This window comes from Pseudorca crassidens, chromosome 5 (assembly GCF_039906515.1).
Source record: "Pseudorca crassidens isolate mPseCra1 chromosome 5, mPseCra1.hap1, whole genome shotgun sequence".
NCBI classification, from domain to species: Eukaryota; Metazoa; Chordata; class Mammalia; order Artiodactyla; family Delphinidae; genus Pseudorca; species Pseudorca crassidens.
The window spans coordinates 79,700,828-79,716,491 of NC_090300.1; the positions used below are offsets into that span (position 1 = coordinate 79,700,828).

The window sequence follows — 15,664 nt, forward strand, 5'->3', positions numbered from 1 at the left end:
AGCATTATTTGGTAGTCAGGGTGTCAGTTAAATCGGGAAGGGGATATAATTTCCCAACCAAAGCACAACGAAACAGGGACTTAAAAATTAGAAAGGCTGGGAAAACCCCCAGAAGGTTACTGAGGTCTTCGCCCACCTTCACACAGAATCCAAGTAAACAAATAGGACTGTCTGTTTTTTAAACCCTTTGTGGAATGGGAACCGGAAAAGGTCTCAGAACTCCACTGAGTACACTGACCCGCATGTTGTAGAGTCAAGTCTACAGCACTGCTGCAGAGGTTCCCTCTGACTCAGTTGAAACCTGTCCTCATGTGCGATTGGGGGTGTATCCCTACAGGAGGTGGCAGCTGTGGATGGCAACACCTCAGAGCAGAAACTAGAGCCGGGGGGGAAGCCCAAGGTGGGTAATGGTGAATGGGAATCTGGCCCTTCCCATCTGGATCCCAGTGTCAAGATATGTAGGAACATGACAGCTCCCTAGGACTCAGGTCATGAATTAGGAAGTGAGGGCCTTGGCAATGATCCCTTATGGACACAGTACAGGTTCCCCCCAGGTGCTTGTGAACCAAAGAACGGCACATGAGCTCTTGAAGCAAGCCAGTGTCAAGCAAGATGACCTCCATAAACCGTCTCACTTTATGCTTCTTTTACTCTACTTCCCTGTATTCTCCCATGATATTTAGCAAAACCTTCTGGAAAGACCCTTTAAATGTGGTCCACTTGGGGACCAGAAGAATGGCAGTAACAGACTTTCAGTACTTACGTCAGTTCCTCACACAAGGTCCCTTTTGCCCCAGTGTAACTTCTACCTCCTCCCCTCTCCCTCCAACCGATACGCTCACAGTGCCCTCTGGGAGCACTTACAAAGATCTGTGTGTGTGTGAGATAGAGATCTGCTGCCCTCTCGAAACTGTAAAGTTATAAGGGCAATGCCACACCCACTTTGTTCACTGGCTGACTGCCAATGATCACCCAGTGTTGGAGGAGTCAGAGATGACCAGCCCAGGAAACTTTGAGTAAGGTACCCAGAACACTGTGGCAGCCACAAACCTCCCTGGGTCGTCTGGGAGGGCTTCATGGGACCCTGATTAGACTGGAGCACACTGGCTATCCAGGCCTGGCTTCGGATCAACCTTGACCTTCCATAAGGCCTGGAAGGTCATAGGAAGATCCCATGACATGTCTAAAGAAGGTCCCCCGTATAGCCTTGCCTCACTTGGAGACTCCAGGCCAGTGGAACAGATCCTGATTTTGTCAGGACCTGTGGGACCTAGCCCTCAGCTCTAGGTTCTGGGAATCCAGCTGTGATTTCAGAGTGGTTAAGTTCCCCCAGAATCCGTCTAGACATTTAGAAACACCAGATGCAAGTGGCCACTGTAGGATAGATTCCTATGGGAGCAGATCTAGAGCAGGTGGCTAGGACATAGTTTCAGGAACCTGAGAGCGATTTCTGATTCACTGGGATCCCTGCCCCCCCAGATTCCTTCCAAAGAGCTGGATTTCCCAGAAGGTTTGATCCAGTGCTTCTACCCTCTCCATCTCTCCCCCCTCAAAAAAAAAGGGCAGGACTATTCTACGTTTCACTGTCTTCTCTGTAAAGGTATAAGCAATATGCTACAGACAGAATGATACCATTTTACTCATTACCAGCTCAGACTTCAGGTAAGTCTTTTGTCTTTTCCAAAGTGCTCTTCTCATGGATAAAACTGAGATCTTTATGTTCTGCGATGCTGTAAAATTCTAGTGATGATGCCATACAAACAAGGCGGTTATATATTCAACTTTCCCTACGCAAATAGGGAGATGGTCCCAATAGCCTGTATAACACTGCACTCTGCCAGGCACTCGGTGATGCCTCAGGAGGGCAAAAATGGGATGAGAAATGCTGTTCAGAATGAATCAAACACTCAAACGTCACTCAGCTAAATGGCAAAACGAACTTGCCCGAGTTCAACCAGGAGCTGCATGCACCCACCTAGTCATGCCTTCTCTGGACCTCGGTCAGAGCAGCGGGCTCCCTCCGCCCCATCTTATCCCTGAGACCCTGGGGACATGCAGGCCAGCCACACTTCTCATGTCACATGAAGAGGCAGGACTGGAGTGAAGTCCGTCAGCTGGGGGTTAGACAGCTGGGAGGCGGTAGCGCGTTGTCAGTCTTCCTGTTCACTATTCTTTTCAGCACTTCCCCACATTCTGTTCCTAAAATCTGGCTAATCTGTGCTCCATGAGGAGAACTTGCAATTTCAGTCCTGTTTGTTTCCTCACAAACTACGTTGCTCAGAAAGGAAAATGTATAACTGCTTTGCTTGAAATTTTCAGTGGAGAATGCCCATGGGCATCTTTAAGCATCAGAGAGACTGCCATCCTCCTGTAATTATGCAGGGGCTGCAGGACAGCCTTGGATTGGCCCTGGAATGGGGTGAAAGTTTCTAACTCTATATCCTTTCCACTCCGGCACATCAGTGTATCATGGACTATAAAGTCTAGGACAGCTCCATGTAAAGGAAATATAATGCAAGCCACAAATGTGAGCCACGTGTCTTATATAAAAAATAAAATTATATAATTTTATATCATTTAAAATCTTCTAGTAGTCACAGTAAAAAAGTAAAAACAAACAGGTACAATTGTAATATACTGTATTTCACCCACTATGTCCAAAATATGATCATTTCAATATGTAATGAATATAAAGATTACTGAGCTACTTTACATTTTCTGTACGAAATCTTTGAGATCTGGTATGTAATTTATACCGACAGTACAGCTCCATTTGGAACCCCCTCATTTCAAGTCCGCAATAGCCACACATGGCTAGTGGCTACAGAATTAGACAGCACAGCCGGAGAAGGCAGGTCTCACCTCTCCTCTGTGGTCCCCTGCACATCCCTGCTGCTTTGCTCACACTATGTACTGAGCCCTTTAAAAGCCCCTGTAGGGCCCAGAGACAACCCTACATCTCCTGAGAAGCCCTCCCAGATCACCCCAGGCACTGTGCTCTCCTCAGCTTCTGCATAACTATTTTAGTCAGAAATCAGGTAGGACCTTGAAGCATCTTTCCTCTTATTGTCCTCAGCAACTATTTTCCTTTTTTTGGTCATTATTTACCGTTTTATGCTTATGGGGCAGCTCCCAAGTTGGACTGCAAGATCCTCAGGGGCATGGATACATCTTAAATTCTCTATGGTTGCTAGTCTAATACCTGCCACATGGTACTCAAATATCTGGGGATCAATACAAAATATGCTCAGCTCAATTTCTCATATGATTAAGGAACTAATGAAATCATTTGAATGTGATAGTTGGCACAATTCCACAGAGACTTCTATATACTCATTCATGCTAAATAATCCAGCGGTGACACAGCACTCACCATGTGCCAGTTCTAGGTGATTCACGTATGTCAACCCATCTAAGCCTTGTAAAAACTCCGTGACTAGGTTCCGTCATCCTTTCCATCTTCCAGACAAGGATACTGAGGCAGAGTTTATGTAACTCGCACAAAGTCACACAGGTAACTGGCAGAACTGGGATTCAAACTCGTTCTGGCCCCAGAGTCCAAGCTCTTAATCATCATGATCTATTGCCTCTCAATCCAGAACCACCCGCAAGATGAGTTTTTTTACACCTGCTTATCAGTACGTAGCTTAAGCATCAAAAGCGTTCAGCCAGCATATTTCCTTATCTAAAAAGAATTAAGTTAATTCAGAAAATGTAAACAGAAGTAAACAATAGGAGAGACATGAAATTCCTGGTCCCAGAGGATGTTTCTCATAAATCCTCTTTAAACAAAGAACAGTACACTCTTCCTTTCAAAGGGTATAAAATTGGGGATAACTGGCAACAACTAGGTCTTGAAATCTGGGATGTCCTTTCATTTAGGACCTCCGCTTCAAGGGATTTTATCCTAAGGAAGTAATTATAGGTGTGTGTTAAGACTTAACTAGAAGAATGTTCATTACAATATTGTTGATAATAGCAAAATTAGAAACAACCAAAAATAGGGAGGTTGAAAATAAAAACAAGCCATATTTACACATGATAAAATGAGCACCTCGTAGTATGTTGATAAACCAGCTCTCTGAATAAAACGAAAAACCTTGATTTGTGGTGTCTGGTAACATTCTTAGTATAACTACTCCCACCACGGCTGATTTCAAGCTACCAATGGCTTAGCCATTGAATATTTAACAATCCCAACCTGAGCGGAGCTGGCATATCACTGAATGCATCCACAAAAACGTCGTGGAAGTTGTTTAGTATGTTATGAGAAAAAAGTTTGTAACACTACTACCCTATTTCTGGAAAAAATACACACATGGAAAAAAACTAAAAGGATATATTTAAAATGTTAACAGAGCTCTCTCTAGGTAATGGGATTTTATTTTCATTTATCTGTATTTTCAAATGTTTTCCCAATGTTTATGTATGATTTTGCTAGGCAGATAAAAAAACAAAATCAAGGCTCTCTTTCCCAGTAACAGTAATTTTGAAATGACCTATATTTGGAGGCATGTCTCAAAAAGAGAAATCCCTGGACCTACTCATGAAGGCAACTGCACAATTAGAAGTCTTAGAAGTGAGGAGATTCCTAACACCACGTAAGCAAGAAAAGGCTGAGGGAGTAAAACATGCAGCTCTAGCCCCGTGCACACTGGTCTCACGGGGGAGAGGGGTAAGTCGTACCCCTCCCGTGGGGTGAAATATACCTCATGGAAAGGAAAGGTGGGATGTAGGGAGTGGAGATTCGTAAACTCCACAACAAGAATCTGCCTGTACAGTCTGATTCTGGAAAGATCTACTTCTTAGCCCAGGGGTCTTCCTCATCCCTTCTCACCAAATTTTAGCCATTATATTAAATCAGTACCAACAATTGTCAAGTTCAATTCTTGTCTACAGCGAAACCCTTTGTAGCCACTAAAAAGATCCTGGAAATGCATCTCTATGGAAAGACGTTCCGAAGATTAAGTGAAATCATGTTTTAAGGCAGAATATATTTATAAATATGAACCCATTTATTTTAAAAGGGGTAAACGTATAGAAAAGGATACATTAAGTGATTAAGTAGTTGTTACGAGGTAGTTAGGATTATGCTACAAAGTTATGCTTTTATGGTCTTTTTTGTTTGCCTAACTTTTGATTTTTTTCTGAAGTAAGCATAGTTACCTTTTAAGAGTCTGAGGAAAATGAACATAAGAGGGAAGGAGTCTTAAATGGGAAGAACGTTGCCACAACTACCCTTACTTGGCCCTAGGTGCTGAAGGTTTCAGGGAAGATGTAGGTAATTCCTAATTCCAACCTTGTCCCTGTCACCCCCGACCCTCCTGGCAAGTAACAGTGAGTGGTAAGGGCCTCCCCCACTTCTCAAAGCAGAATCCCCAGGAAGCAGGTCACAGACACCCTTGCTGGAGCCGGGGGAAAGGAGGAGGAAGGTGGGGAGGGTGGAGAGGAGAGAAAAGAACAAACCAAAAATATGAAGCCTCCTGGAGGGCTTGTTAAAACACAGACCGCTGGCGCTAACTCCGGAGTTTGAGTCAATGGGGCCAAGAATCTGCATTTCCAACATTTTCTCCAGTGTTAACCACTCTTGGAGAACTTCTGCTCTAAGCAGAGAAAGAAGATGAGGAGGCAGCACGCAGGTGTGAGCCTGACATCCAAAACCTGTGCAGAAGTGAAGTGTTTGCAATTCTTTTTAACAGTGAGGCTTGATTCTCTTTTGGATGGGGAAAGATAATATCCCTTTCTCCCTGGGGGCAATAATGGAGATGCTGATGGTGGGAGAGCAGAAACTGGGACTGTCCTGAGAGCCTTTTGCACACCAGGTGCTGTAAGAGACCAAACAGATGCCTACAACTAATCCTACCCCAAGGAGAGCAAGTACCTGCATACAGAGATGTTTTATGAGGCACTGTTTCAACCGAGCAGCGGAAGGGGTTTCCCTTCCTTTCAATCTGCTAGTTTCCTCACTATGGTCTCCAGCAAAGCAAGAAGAATGTGAAAGGACCCGTTGCATAACTCTGATCTTTGCTCTTTCACCTGGCTAAAGCCAACCTGGCAGCCTCTTGGCTGCCTTGCAGCTGTAACCAGGGCTCACCTCCTTGCAGGAAGTATAACACAGAAGGTTCTGTCAACCTCAAAAGAGGAACTCCATTAGTCACTGAATAGACCAAGCAGGGGGGCCAAGCTACCCATGTTTCCCAACCACAAGGAATACACAAGATAATGGCCAAACCTCAGAGAATGTCCAGAACCTTGGGGGCTGCTGTGGGCAGGTAATGACTTTTACCTAGGCAAAAACAGCCTGAAGAGGTGCAAAGCTTTGCAAATGAAGGGTGTGCAACAAACGTTGGCTGATGGGATCAGAAAAATGGCTCTCGATTAGATTGTTAGCCAAAGTCAAGGGGCAGGCAGGAAGTGATGTCTTTTTACATAACATAGGTTTTCAGGACCTAAACTTCAATCCTGGTGTAGCCATGTTCCAATTCTTGTACACTGTGTTTCCCCTCAGAGAAGACTAACTTGAGGATGCTTCGGGTATCTTGCCAGTACCTTCTCTCAGATGTTCTTTTACATAACCACAGTGATTATAATACTAGAAGCATTGTATCTTTTTAAAATTTTTAATTGGTTTAATTTAAAAAAAAGGAAATCCCTATCGTACTTATAGATCACAAGCTTTCTTTCCCCACTGTGGCAACTCTACAGCACTGAGGCACAGCTGACAATGGTTTGAACCAAGACCATTAAATTGCTTAGGAATGTAGATTTGCAGCATTACCACCTAGAAGACCCACAGATATTTAGCTGTGAGTCCCCTGAGTATGGGTTCTATGTTTAGTATTCCCAACTACTGTCACCGTTACTAGCTAACCTTTTTAAAGCACTTTATATGCCTGGTGCAACGCTAAGCCCTTTACATACATTGTCTTAACTAATCCTCACGGCAGCCCAATGGGGTCAGTGCCGTTATGATTCCCATCCATTCTCCCCCAGTATCCAGCGCAGGGCTGGCAGGCAGTCAGCACATAAACATTTGTCAAATGGATTAAAACACTGTGTGTTACATAAAAACCAGTGACTTTCAAAAACGGAATGATAGGAATGTATTTCATTGATTCATTTCCACCTGAAAGGGTACACTTCCTGAGAAGAGACAAGAAAGAAAGGCAGGGAAAGGGGCCTTTGGAATGAAATTGAACCAGAGGGGAAAACATGGACAGATATTTACGAAGAACAATGTGCAGAAGCTGCTCTGGGAAAGACAGAGGTGTGACTGCGGTCTCTGCCTTCTGTGGCCTTGGGACAGAACAGCCACTGAAGGCAGAACAGGGAGGTCCAGATCTCAGTGGCTCCAGGCAATGCAATCGTCCCCCAGAATCACAGATCATTCCACAGTTAACACCCCAGTTCCAGCTTGGGGTCAGCCTCTACCCTTCTAAGTTGGGCTCGTCTAGAGTAAGAGAAACCGCACGCCCAGGAAGACAAAAATGGAGTTACAGAAAGAAGGCTGGAAAAGGGCTCTAGGTTTGACTCTGCTACTAAATGGCTGGATCTCAGTTTCCTCCTGTAGAAAAAAAGATCTATTAAATAATCTCCGAGATTGCTTCCAGTTCTAACTTCCCATGGTACAGCCCCTTCTGCTTGAGAAGCCCCGCTCAGCTTTTAGACCCATGCTCTTCCGAGGGCATGGAAAAGCTGGGCCTTGGTCTGAAGGAGAGGGCAGGCCGTGCAGCCACTCACATTCCCTGCGAAGGAAAAGCACTTCAAAAGGATGGGGAGTCTTTTTAGGGCAGAAGAGAAGCACCAAGATTCAGGAGGAACTTCATCAAGTACAATACCAAAAACACTGCTCCAGACTAAGGTAGGCTTACAGCATTTGGGGGCTCCGAAGTGAATACCCCACGTTCACTTTAGAAAAAACAAAACCAAACCAAAAACCTTTTATTTTGAATAAAAACACAGAGTCTGAGTTTTTATCTTTTTATCTCAGGTTAGGACTTACCAACCTGTAGCCCATGGAACCCCTGGGGTGACACGCCTACAGCATGATCAGTGATGGCTGGACCCACAGTTGTACCAAAAGAGGACATTTGGCTTCCGCGTCCAACCTCCTCCACCCCAACCAAATTCATACACTCCTATTTCTACTAGGCTACATTATGACTGGAAGGCAGGGAATAATTGAGATTCTTGTTACTACCCACTGGTCAAAGAATCAGGTATGGGAAGAAAACCATAATATCTAGGTCGGCAACAGGACGTATGTGTGGAAATTCTCCCCAGATTAAGGTATATCCCTGGGAGGCAGAGAAAATCGAGAGATACAATGGACAAACATACACGCTAAATGGTCAATTCAATTTTCATAGTGGTAAAGGCACTTCCTGGAAGATAAAGAAATAAAAAGGGATGTATACCTCAAGGCCCCAAGGCTTCTCTGACCCTTGGGTGGTTAACTAAAGTAAACAAAAGTGAATGTCACTTTTGTTCCTCTCTGAGGTTACCAACACCTTTCTAAAGGAACTTGGTATCATGGTTTCACACATTAAATTCCGTTTATAAAATGAGCTGTATTAATTCATGGGCCAAAGAAGGAATATTCACATCCAGTCATAAGATTCCTGCTTAGTGATTCTGGGGAAACGTAGGGGGGAAAAAAAGAAATTATAGATAAGGATGACTCGGGATGCCCTGTAATCCCCCATAACTCTTACCCATACCCTGTGATGTCAGCCCCAATCGCCCCTGTGGCGAAAGAGCCATGGGACTGTGATCCCAGCAACTCTCCTGTGAGCTTACTTGGCCTGGATAAGTCGCCACCCTTTCCTCTCTTCGCTTCTGAGACAGTCTTCTGAACCAGGTACTGTCTCACAGTACAAATGGGGAGATGTGACGACACATGGGCTTGAGAGGCAAGGACAATGATACAACAGTAAGAGAGTATAAATAAATGCCATGCACACTGTGGAGAAGCAGAGGAGGGCAACAGTCAGGAAAGGTTTCCGAGGAGGGACTTTTGTCCACATACCCAAAGTTAATTGACTAGAAAATTAAAGGCTCTAAAACTGGCTTCCAACTCTCAAGGTCTGAAAAGTCTCTAGGCTCCATGATCTAAGAAGTCACAAATTCTGGTCTGTAGCACATGACTTGGCAACCCTCCAGGGGACTTGAAATCCTTTCTGTCACTCGGAAACAAGTCGCTTTTTCAAACGGTAAGATCACTAAAGGAGAACCCAGAATGGACCCACTCCTTCAGGTACAGAGGAAAGTCGAAGTAGTCAAAGAAATCCTGAAACTTCCCACAGGGCGTGACGTCAGTGATGAATCACCCTTCAGACACACACATGCCACTATTTCATGTCTGGCTATTTTCCACTTCCAAAAAGGCAGTTATAAATGTATTTGCTGTCCTTCTTCCTTCTCACCCATCTCTATTTCTGTTCTACCCTTGGTTTTCAGTTTTCCTGCCCTTCAATACTTATTTCAAGGTACGGGAAGGAAGGTCATCTTTCATCAAACCCCTTTGCCACACCCATACTCAATAGAACCAAAAACTGGAACAGAAGAACACAAGAGGGTTGCCTTCCTCACTTCTCCAAATCCAAAGACAAGCTCCACTAACTTCGTCCATATTTTTCTCAAACATGATCTTTAAAGGCCACACAGGTACGTCACTAAATCCTTGACTCTTACCCTAGTGTTAACAATTACAACCACTTAGGATTCACCAGAGCAAGTCCAGGATAGCTTAGCTTTGTGTCAAAGAGAACCAGAACATTCCACTTCCTCTTGGTTCCTTTGTCCCAGACTTTAGAAGGAGATGTCCTTTAAATGCTGAGTGACTGGAAGCCAGTTAGTCAAGGCCCCTTGACTCAGGAACCATAGTAGTGAGTTCTAAACCATTAGCTTCACAGTCATCTGTACAACCAGAGGAACTGGTTTAACTGAAAAGGGAGGCCAACCATCCCTGGTGTAGATGCCCTGCACTCCCATCAGCCTCTCAGACTCTCGCCCGAACCCTTCTCTGTGTTGCAGTTGGGCAAGCCTCTTCCTATGGAGTTCTGGGGCTCTGGACACTGCATTCAAGCTCAGTATAAGACATTATCTTTTCAGTCTGCTTCAAATATATGCCTTCGGGCTGGGTGGGGACTCTGAGCTCTCCTTGCTGTTAGAGCAGACTCAGGGAGCCCCCGGGCAGTGCCCAGCACCTCAGACACATCATCCTGTCCAGCGGCTGCCAGGGGCTCTTGGAAGGGTGGCTGAGTCACGTCCCCCACCATCTTTCTCAGATTGGAGCCCCAGTTTTCCATCTTCACATGTTTCAGATGTGGCAAAGAATAAGGACTGAAGAGGGAGAAGGCAAGAGGCACCCGCCTTTGTTATCCTCCTTCTCCCTTTTAAGCTGCTTTCATGGCTTGGGCCTTTTGCCTCCCTCTGTCTTCAGCTGAGAGGCGATGGTCTCCTCCAGCTCTGGCTCCAGCAATGCCCCCACCGCCCCCACCCCCTGCAAGCCACAGAGCCTGCAGCCGCCGCTTTCCCAGTCCTGCAGACAGGAGGTGACCCAGCAGGCACCCCAAGGGGGCTCCCTGCCCCCTCCTCTCACTGCCACACGGAGGGCCCGCCAGGGCAATTCACAAACAAAGCAAAGGCTGAGAGACCCCTGGAGAATTACTCTGTAAGGGAGCTGCGGCTGCCACACATCTGGACTCAAGGAGGCAGCTGCAGGGCCTTTAGATAAGCACCGCCCACGTTCCCAAATTCTGCCTTTGGACAGGAAATGGACTCCCAAGAAATCCTGCTTGGAAACCCTTCACCATGAAAGCAGCCCAGCCTTCAGCGCAAACCCACCCACTCGGATTCCCTTTGGCCATTTCCTGCTTCCTCTCCCTTTTAATACCCCCTTGCTTCAATTCCCAGCCTTGGTTCTGAATGTTTCTGAACTAGGCTTGGATTTTTGTGAGGGTCCCTGGCCTGTTAAACTTCCTTCTCCCTCTGAATTCTGATTTTGAGAGTTAGCTACTACTCAGTTCCAAGCTATTCTAATTAAATGCAGGATTGAGAGAATCTGACGCTGAAATTATGAACCTTAATGACTTGGGGAAAGGTCCTTCAGATTTAATTAGTTTTTGTAGTCTCCTATCTGCTTAGGATGGAGAATTTGTCAGGGCTATGCGTGGGGTGAGCACGGAGGACTTGGATGAAGTTTATTCACCAGTAACTCCCAGAGAGTTCCATCAGGACTCATTAGGCGAGGATGGGTAAGGAGACTGGGGCATTGCAAATAGGGGTGGAGGCGAGACACCCAATAGGTGAAATTTTAAAAAGGCTTATGTCAAGTGAGAGCCTATATTCTCACTTCTAACCACACAGAAACAGAATCTCCCCCACCCTCCAAGCTGAGGTGTTAAAGTGACATGAACTGTGTTAGGAACATCTGTTAAGTCTGTCTAGGAAGGGCTCGATTTCTTTTTCAGCATTGATGACTTTCCTTCTGTCATCCTTCTCACCATCGTGTTTTGCAGGCTGATTCTGGGAAAATTAGTTGCTTCCTGCAAGTCTCCTCGACAACACTAAAATTAGCAGAATAATTAAATACAGTCTTAATTGGGTACATAGAGGGTTCTTGGTTAATTAATGAGCCAAGCTCCGGCCCAGAGCTGCAGACCCACGCTGACCTGCCAAAGCCCTGGCAGACAAAAGCCCGCTCTAGTCCCCAAAGAAAGTTGTCACTTGGCAAAAATATTTCCTGGTGTAGAGACAAGTGTCAGACATTCCTATAGCTAAGAGTCATCTGTTAACCCCGCGGCTGAGGTCCATATGTAAATGGGAGCACGAAAGTGTGACTCTGCCACTACAGGGACGCGCAGAGCTCCGAGTGGCCTCTCCCTCTCCCTCGCATCCGCGCCCCAACCCCTCTGCAGGCTGGAGCCCAGCAACCACAGTCGCCGGTAAGTGAGTTCCCAAACTTCAGCTCCGCATCCAAGTCAGAAGCTTCTTGAGAGTGGAGAGCAAGCGAAACGCTTCGTGCCGCAGAAACCGCAATGAACACAGTTGGGAGCAAACCCTCCCTTTGCCGTGCTCCCCTCCCCACCCGCATTTTCCCCAGACCACGGTCTACTCCCCCCCACCCCGCCGCCCCATACTCAGCTTGCCCGGTCTCTGCCTAAAATGAAGGCGCAGCACCGACAGCCACTCACCTCTGCAAGGGAAGCAACAGCAGCACTTCGCCAAGAGCCACCCCAAAGAGGGACCTCGGGTGTACGCGCGGTCGCCGCCCTTCATGCTGCCGCGCGGCCCCAGCGCTCCCGCATGGCCCGGGGTGCCCGCCGCTGTGGGAGCGCAGCAGGCAGGCCACCGCGGCCCCGCGGCCCCGGAGCCAGCTCGCAACCTCGGCCGTCCCTTCCCGCCCTCCTCTCCCGCACCGCGGCAACGACTCCGACTTTCTGGGAGCCAGGGCCACCTTGGGGAGAAGGGGAGGGGCCGGTGGGGAGGGCGGCGCTGGGGGCGGAGTTCCAAAGTCCAGCTGTTTGCCCGAGTCCCGCCGGCAGCGTGGCCCAGAGCCTTATGCAAGGCCGCCCTGGCCGCCGGCACGGGGCACGCAAGGGGAGGAGGAGCGTACACAAAACAGGCGCAAAACAGGTGCTTCCCCTTTAGTGCAGCTTCCTCTCCTCAAAGGCCGCCACAATCAGCTCTGGCTTAAAATCCGCAATCCGATGAGGCCAAAGAGGTGGGAGAGAAGCAGATTTAGAAGGTTCGAGACTCAGTAGTGCTTTTTCTCTGACAGGTTCACCCCCTCCTTCTCCTCAGCCTCCGAACATGGACAGCCCCCTCTGTGTTGAAAACACCTTCACCTACGCTTTTCGTTCCTTCTTTTTAATATTTCAGGCTAATAATTAATGATAATTGTGCCTCCCCTTTTTATCGGCTCCGGGGTGGTAATGATGTTGTGGGAAAGCTCAGTATTGGAAAGAAACCATAAGACGGAAGTTCAAAGCTGTTTTGTCACCTAGTAGCTGTCTGACCTTAGACGAGTCATTTCACTTTTTTGATCTTCAGTTTCCTCATTTAAAAAATAAAAGAAGGAAAAAGAATTCCCGGGGCTTCCCTGGTGGCGCAGTGGTTGAGAGTCCGCCTACCGATGCAGGGGACGCGGGTTCGTGCCCCGGTCCGGGAAGATCCCACATGCCGCGGAGCGGCTGGGCCCGTGAGCCATGGCCGCTGAGCCTGCGCGTCCGGAGCCTGTGCTCCACAACGGGAGAGGCCACAGCAGTGAGAGCCCGCGTACCGCAAAAAAAAAAAAAAAAAGAATTCCCATGTTACAGGATTGCTAAGAGAATTTTAAAACACATATCCATGAAGTAGCTGTTAGAGAGATGTTTTATACTTCCAGTTGAGTGAGTGCCTACAGAGAAACTGCAGACACCTTACTCATGGTGGAAGATGTCCATTCACCACCCCCCAACCACACCCAGTGGGTCTATCATCCCTTTACTTAAACCCCTATCTGTTTCCTTTTTAAGTCTTTTCATATTTCAGGGTCAAGCTCACATTCCCCCGACCCCCCCAAGAAGCCCACCGGCACCACACCAACTAGACCTTCCCATGAACCACTGCGTTTATCACTCACAAAGCATCTCTCCCATTCCTTGGCGTCCAGATTTAGGAAAAGGGATGGCTGGAAACATACAGCACTCAAAGTAGCCCATTCATCAGGAAAAAAAAAAAAAAAAAGGGAAGTTTGTAAGAGGGATAAAAACCAGAAGCTTGATCACTCAATTCCAACCTGGAAGAAAGACAGCCACAGGACAAGACTTTAGGAGTTACTAGGATTTGGGGCTTCCTTTCTCAGTTTGAACCATGCTTAGGTTTTGGCCTTATTTGTGTTGCAGCACCTGCCACATGGTTGGAACACAGTCGATGCTCAGTAAACACAGTAACACAGCTTCATGAGTAACAAGAGCTAGCATTTATTGAGCATTTATTTGTGCCAAGCAGTTTCCTGGTTGCCTTCTATACATTAGGTCCTTTATCCACACCAAAAAACCTTATAAGGTAGGGTCCTCTTTTAAATCTGAAGAAACTAAATGAATGAATGATGATGAGGCTTCGATGCTTTAACTCTAAAGAGAAACTCTAAAAAGCTTCACCATGTAGGAAGAGCAGAACCCAAAGTCAAAATCTAACTTCTAGTTCTACCACTGCCACCTCCCTGATGGCCCCTCCTGGCAAGTGTTATATAAGAATCCCACTGTCGAGCAAGAAATGTACCCCTGGTGCTCCACATATGAAACAGCGAAATGAAAGTTCAAATTGCTCATGCAGCCCACACCCCAGATTCCGGAATGCACTGATCATCCTATTGGTCAGTCTCATCTCGACAGCTTGAATTACTGCGGGATGTGGCAACCAGTACTGTTGTCTAGTTCTCTCTTCTATATCACCAAATATAACACCCATTTTGCTGTTCTTGCAAGCCCAGAGCAGAAAATGGCCAGTACCTTCAGCCCTTCGAAAAGTGAACTTGGTTTGCTTGTGATCCACTGTCTGGATGCTATGATACAAGAGTCCATATTTGGTCTACCCACCCAATCCGCCTCCTTGAATACTTTTGGGGCACTCTCATAGGAATTCAAAAATGCTTCAAAGTTGCTTGGTGAGTAACCAGTTCCTTTTTTACTTAAACCTTCCTGTGGGCCTTTGTGTTTAAATGACACTGGATCATCTTTCCATCATAATCTTTTGCAAGAGGCTGACAACATCATCGTGTAGAAACTGGCTTGAATTAGATGTCTGAGGAAGATTCAGCCCTTGCTTCAGAAATCAGAGTCCTGGAAACTATTAGGTAAAAAAATAAGCTTCGAGGATCTATTGTACAACAAAGAGAATATAGCACATATTTTATAACAACTATAAATGGAGTACAGCCTTTAAAAATTGTGAGTCACTGTGTTGTACACCTGTAATTTATATAATATTGTATAACTTCAAAAAAAATCAGAATACAAGTAGACTTTAAAGTAGTCTTAGTCTCTATGAAAAGGAGCCATCAGGCATGTTTCCATTGGTCCTTATTATAACCCAGGAATCCATCCTACTGTCAACTTCAAGGCATAAAATCATTAGGAACACCTACCCATCTTGAATTGATATGGTCAGCACATTTTGGAGACTGGTTAGGCATCAATAACCCAAGAGTCCCACTGCCATCCTCGTGTGCCTTCCAGAATGTTACCAGTGATGTCTACAACCCAGCGAGGAAGTCTTGAACACTACTGGGACACTGACTGATTTCAGACCAATTCATTAACTCAGCAAACACTTACTGAGTGCCTACTACATGCCAGGCTCTGTTCTAGGCACTGGGTCTACATTCACGAACAAAAACAATCCCAGTCCTTGTGGAGCTAGCCACTAGGACAGATTCAACAATGAACGTGAAAGAGAAGGGAATCAATGTCAGATATCTGACCAGGTTTTGAGTTGAGGGATTTAAGAAAATAGGTGCCTGAATCCTCTAACTTACATCTAGATGTTGTAATTGTCCTCAGGACAATATGGAGGGGATGGTAGGGAAATGGTTTTTAAACACAGATGCTTAATAGAATCATCAGGGAAGATTTTCTAAATTCTAGGTATTAGAATTTTTTTTTTAAGGTTCTCCAGG

The 15,664-nt window shown here is 46.1% G+C and overlaps 1 protein-coding gene across 5 annotated transcripts in view; it reads right to left on the bottom strand.

The window, feature by feature from the left end:
• LOC137225117 (kalirin-like) overlaps window positions 1-12,521 on the bottom strand; it is a 117,430-nt gene extending 104,909 nt beyond the window's left edge. Inside the window, exon 1 of one of the 5 annotated variants that reach the window (XM_067738662.1) lies at window positions 12,198-12,521. In XM_067738662.1, coding sequence (XP_067594763.1) covers window positions 12,198-12,282 — 85 coding nt within the window. In that variant the 5' untranslated portion in view covers window positions 12,283-12,521. The remainder of the gene's footprint in view (window positions 1-12,197) is intronic. The other 4 variants (XM_067738659.1, XM_067738658.1, XM_067738661.1 and 1 more) reach the window with 4 other exon arrangements.
• Window positions 12,522-15,664: the final 3,143 nt, after the last annotated feature.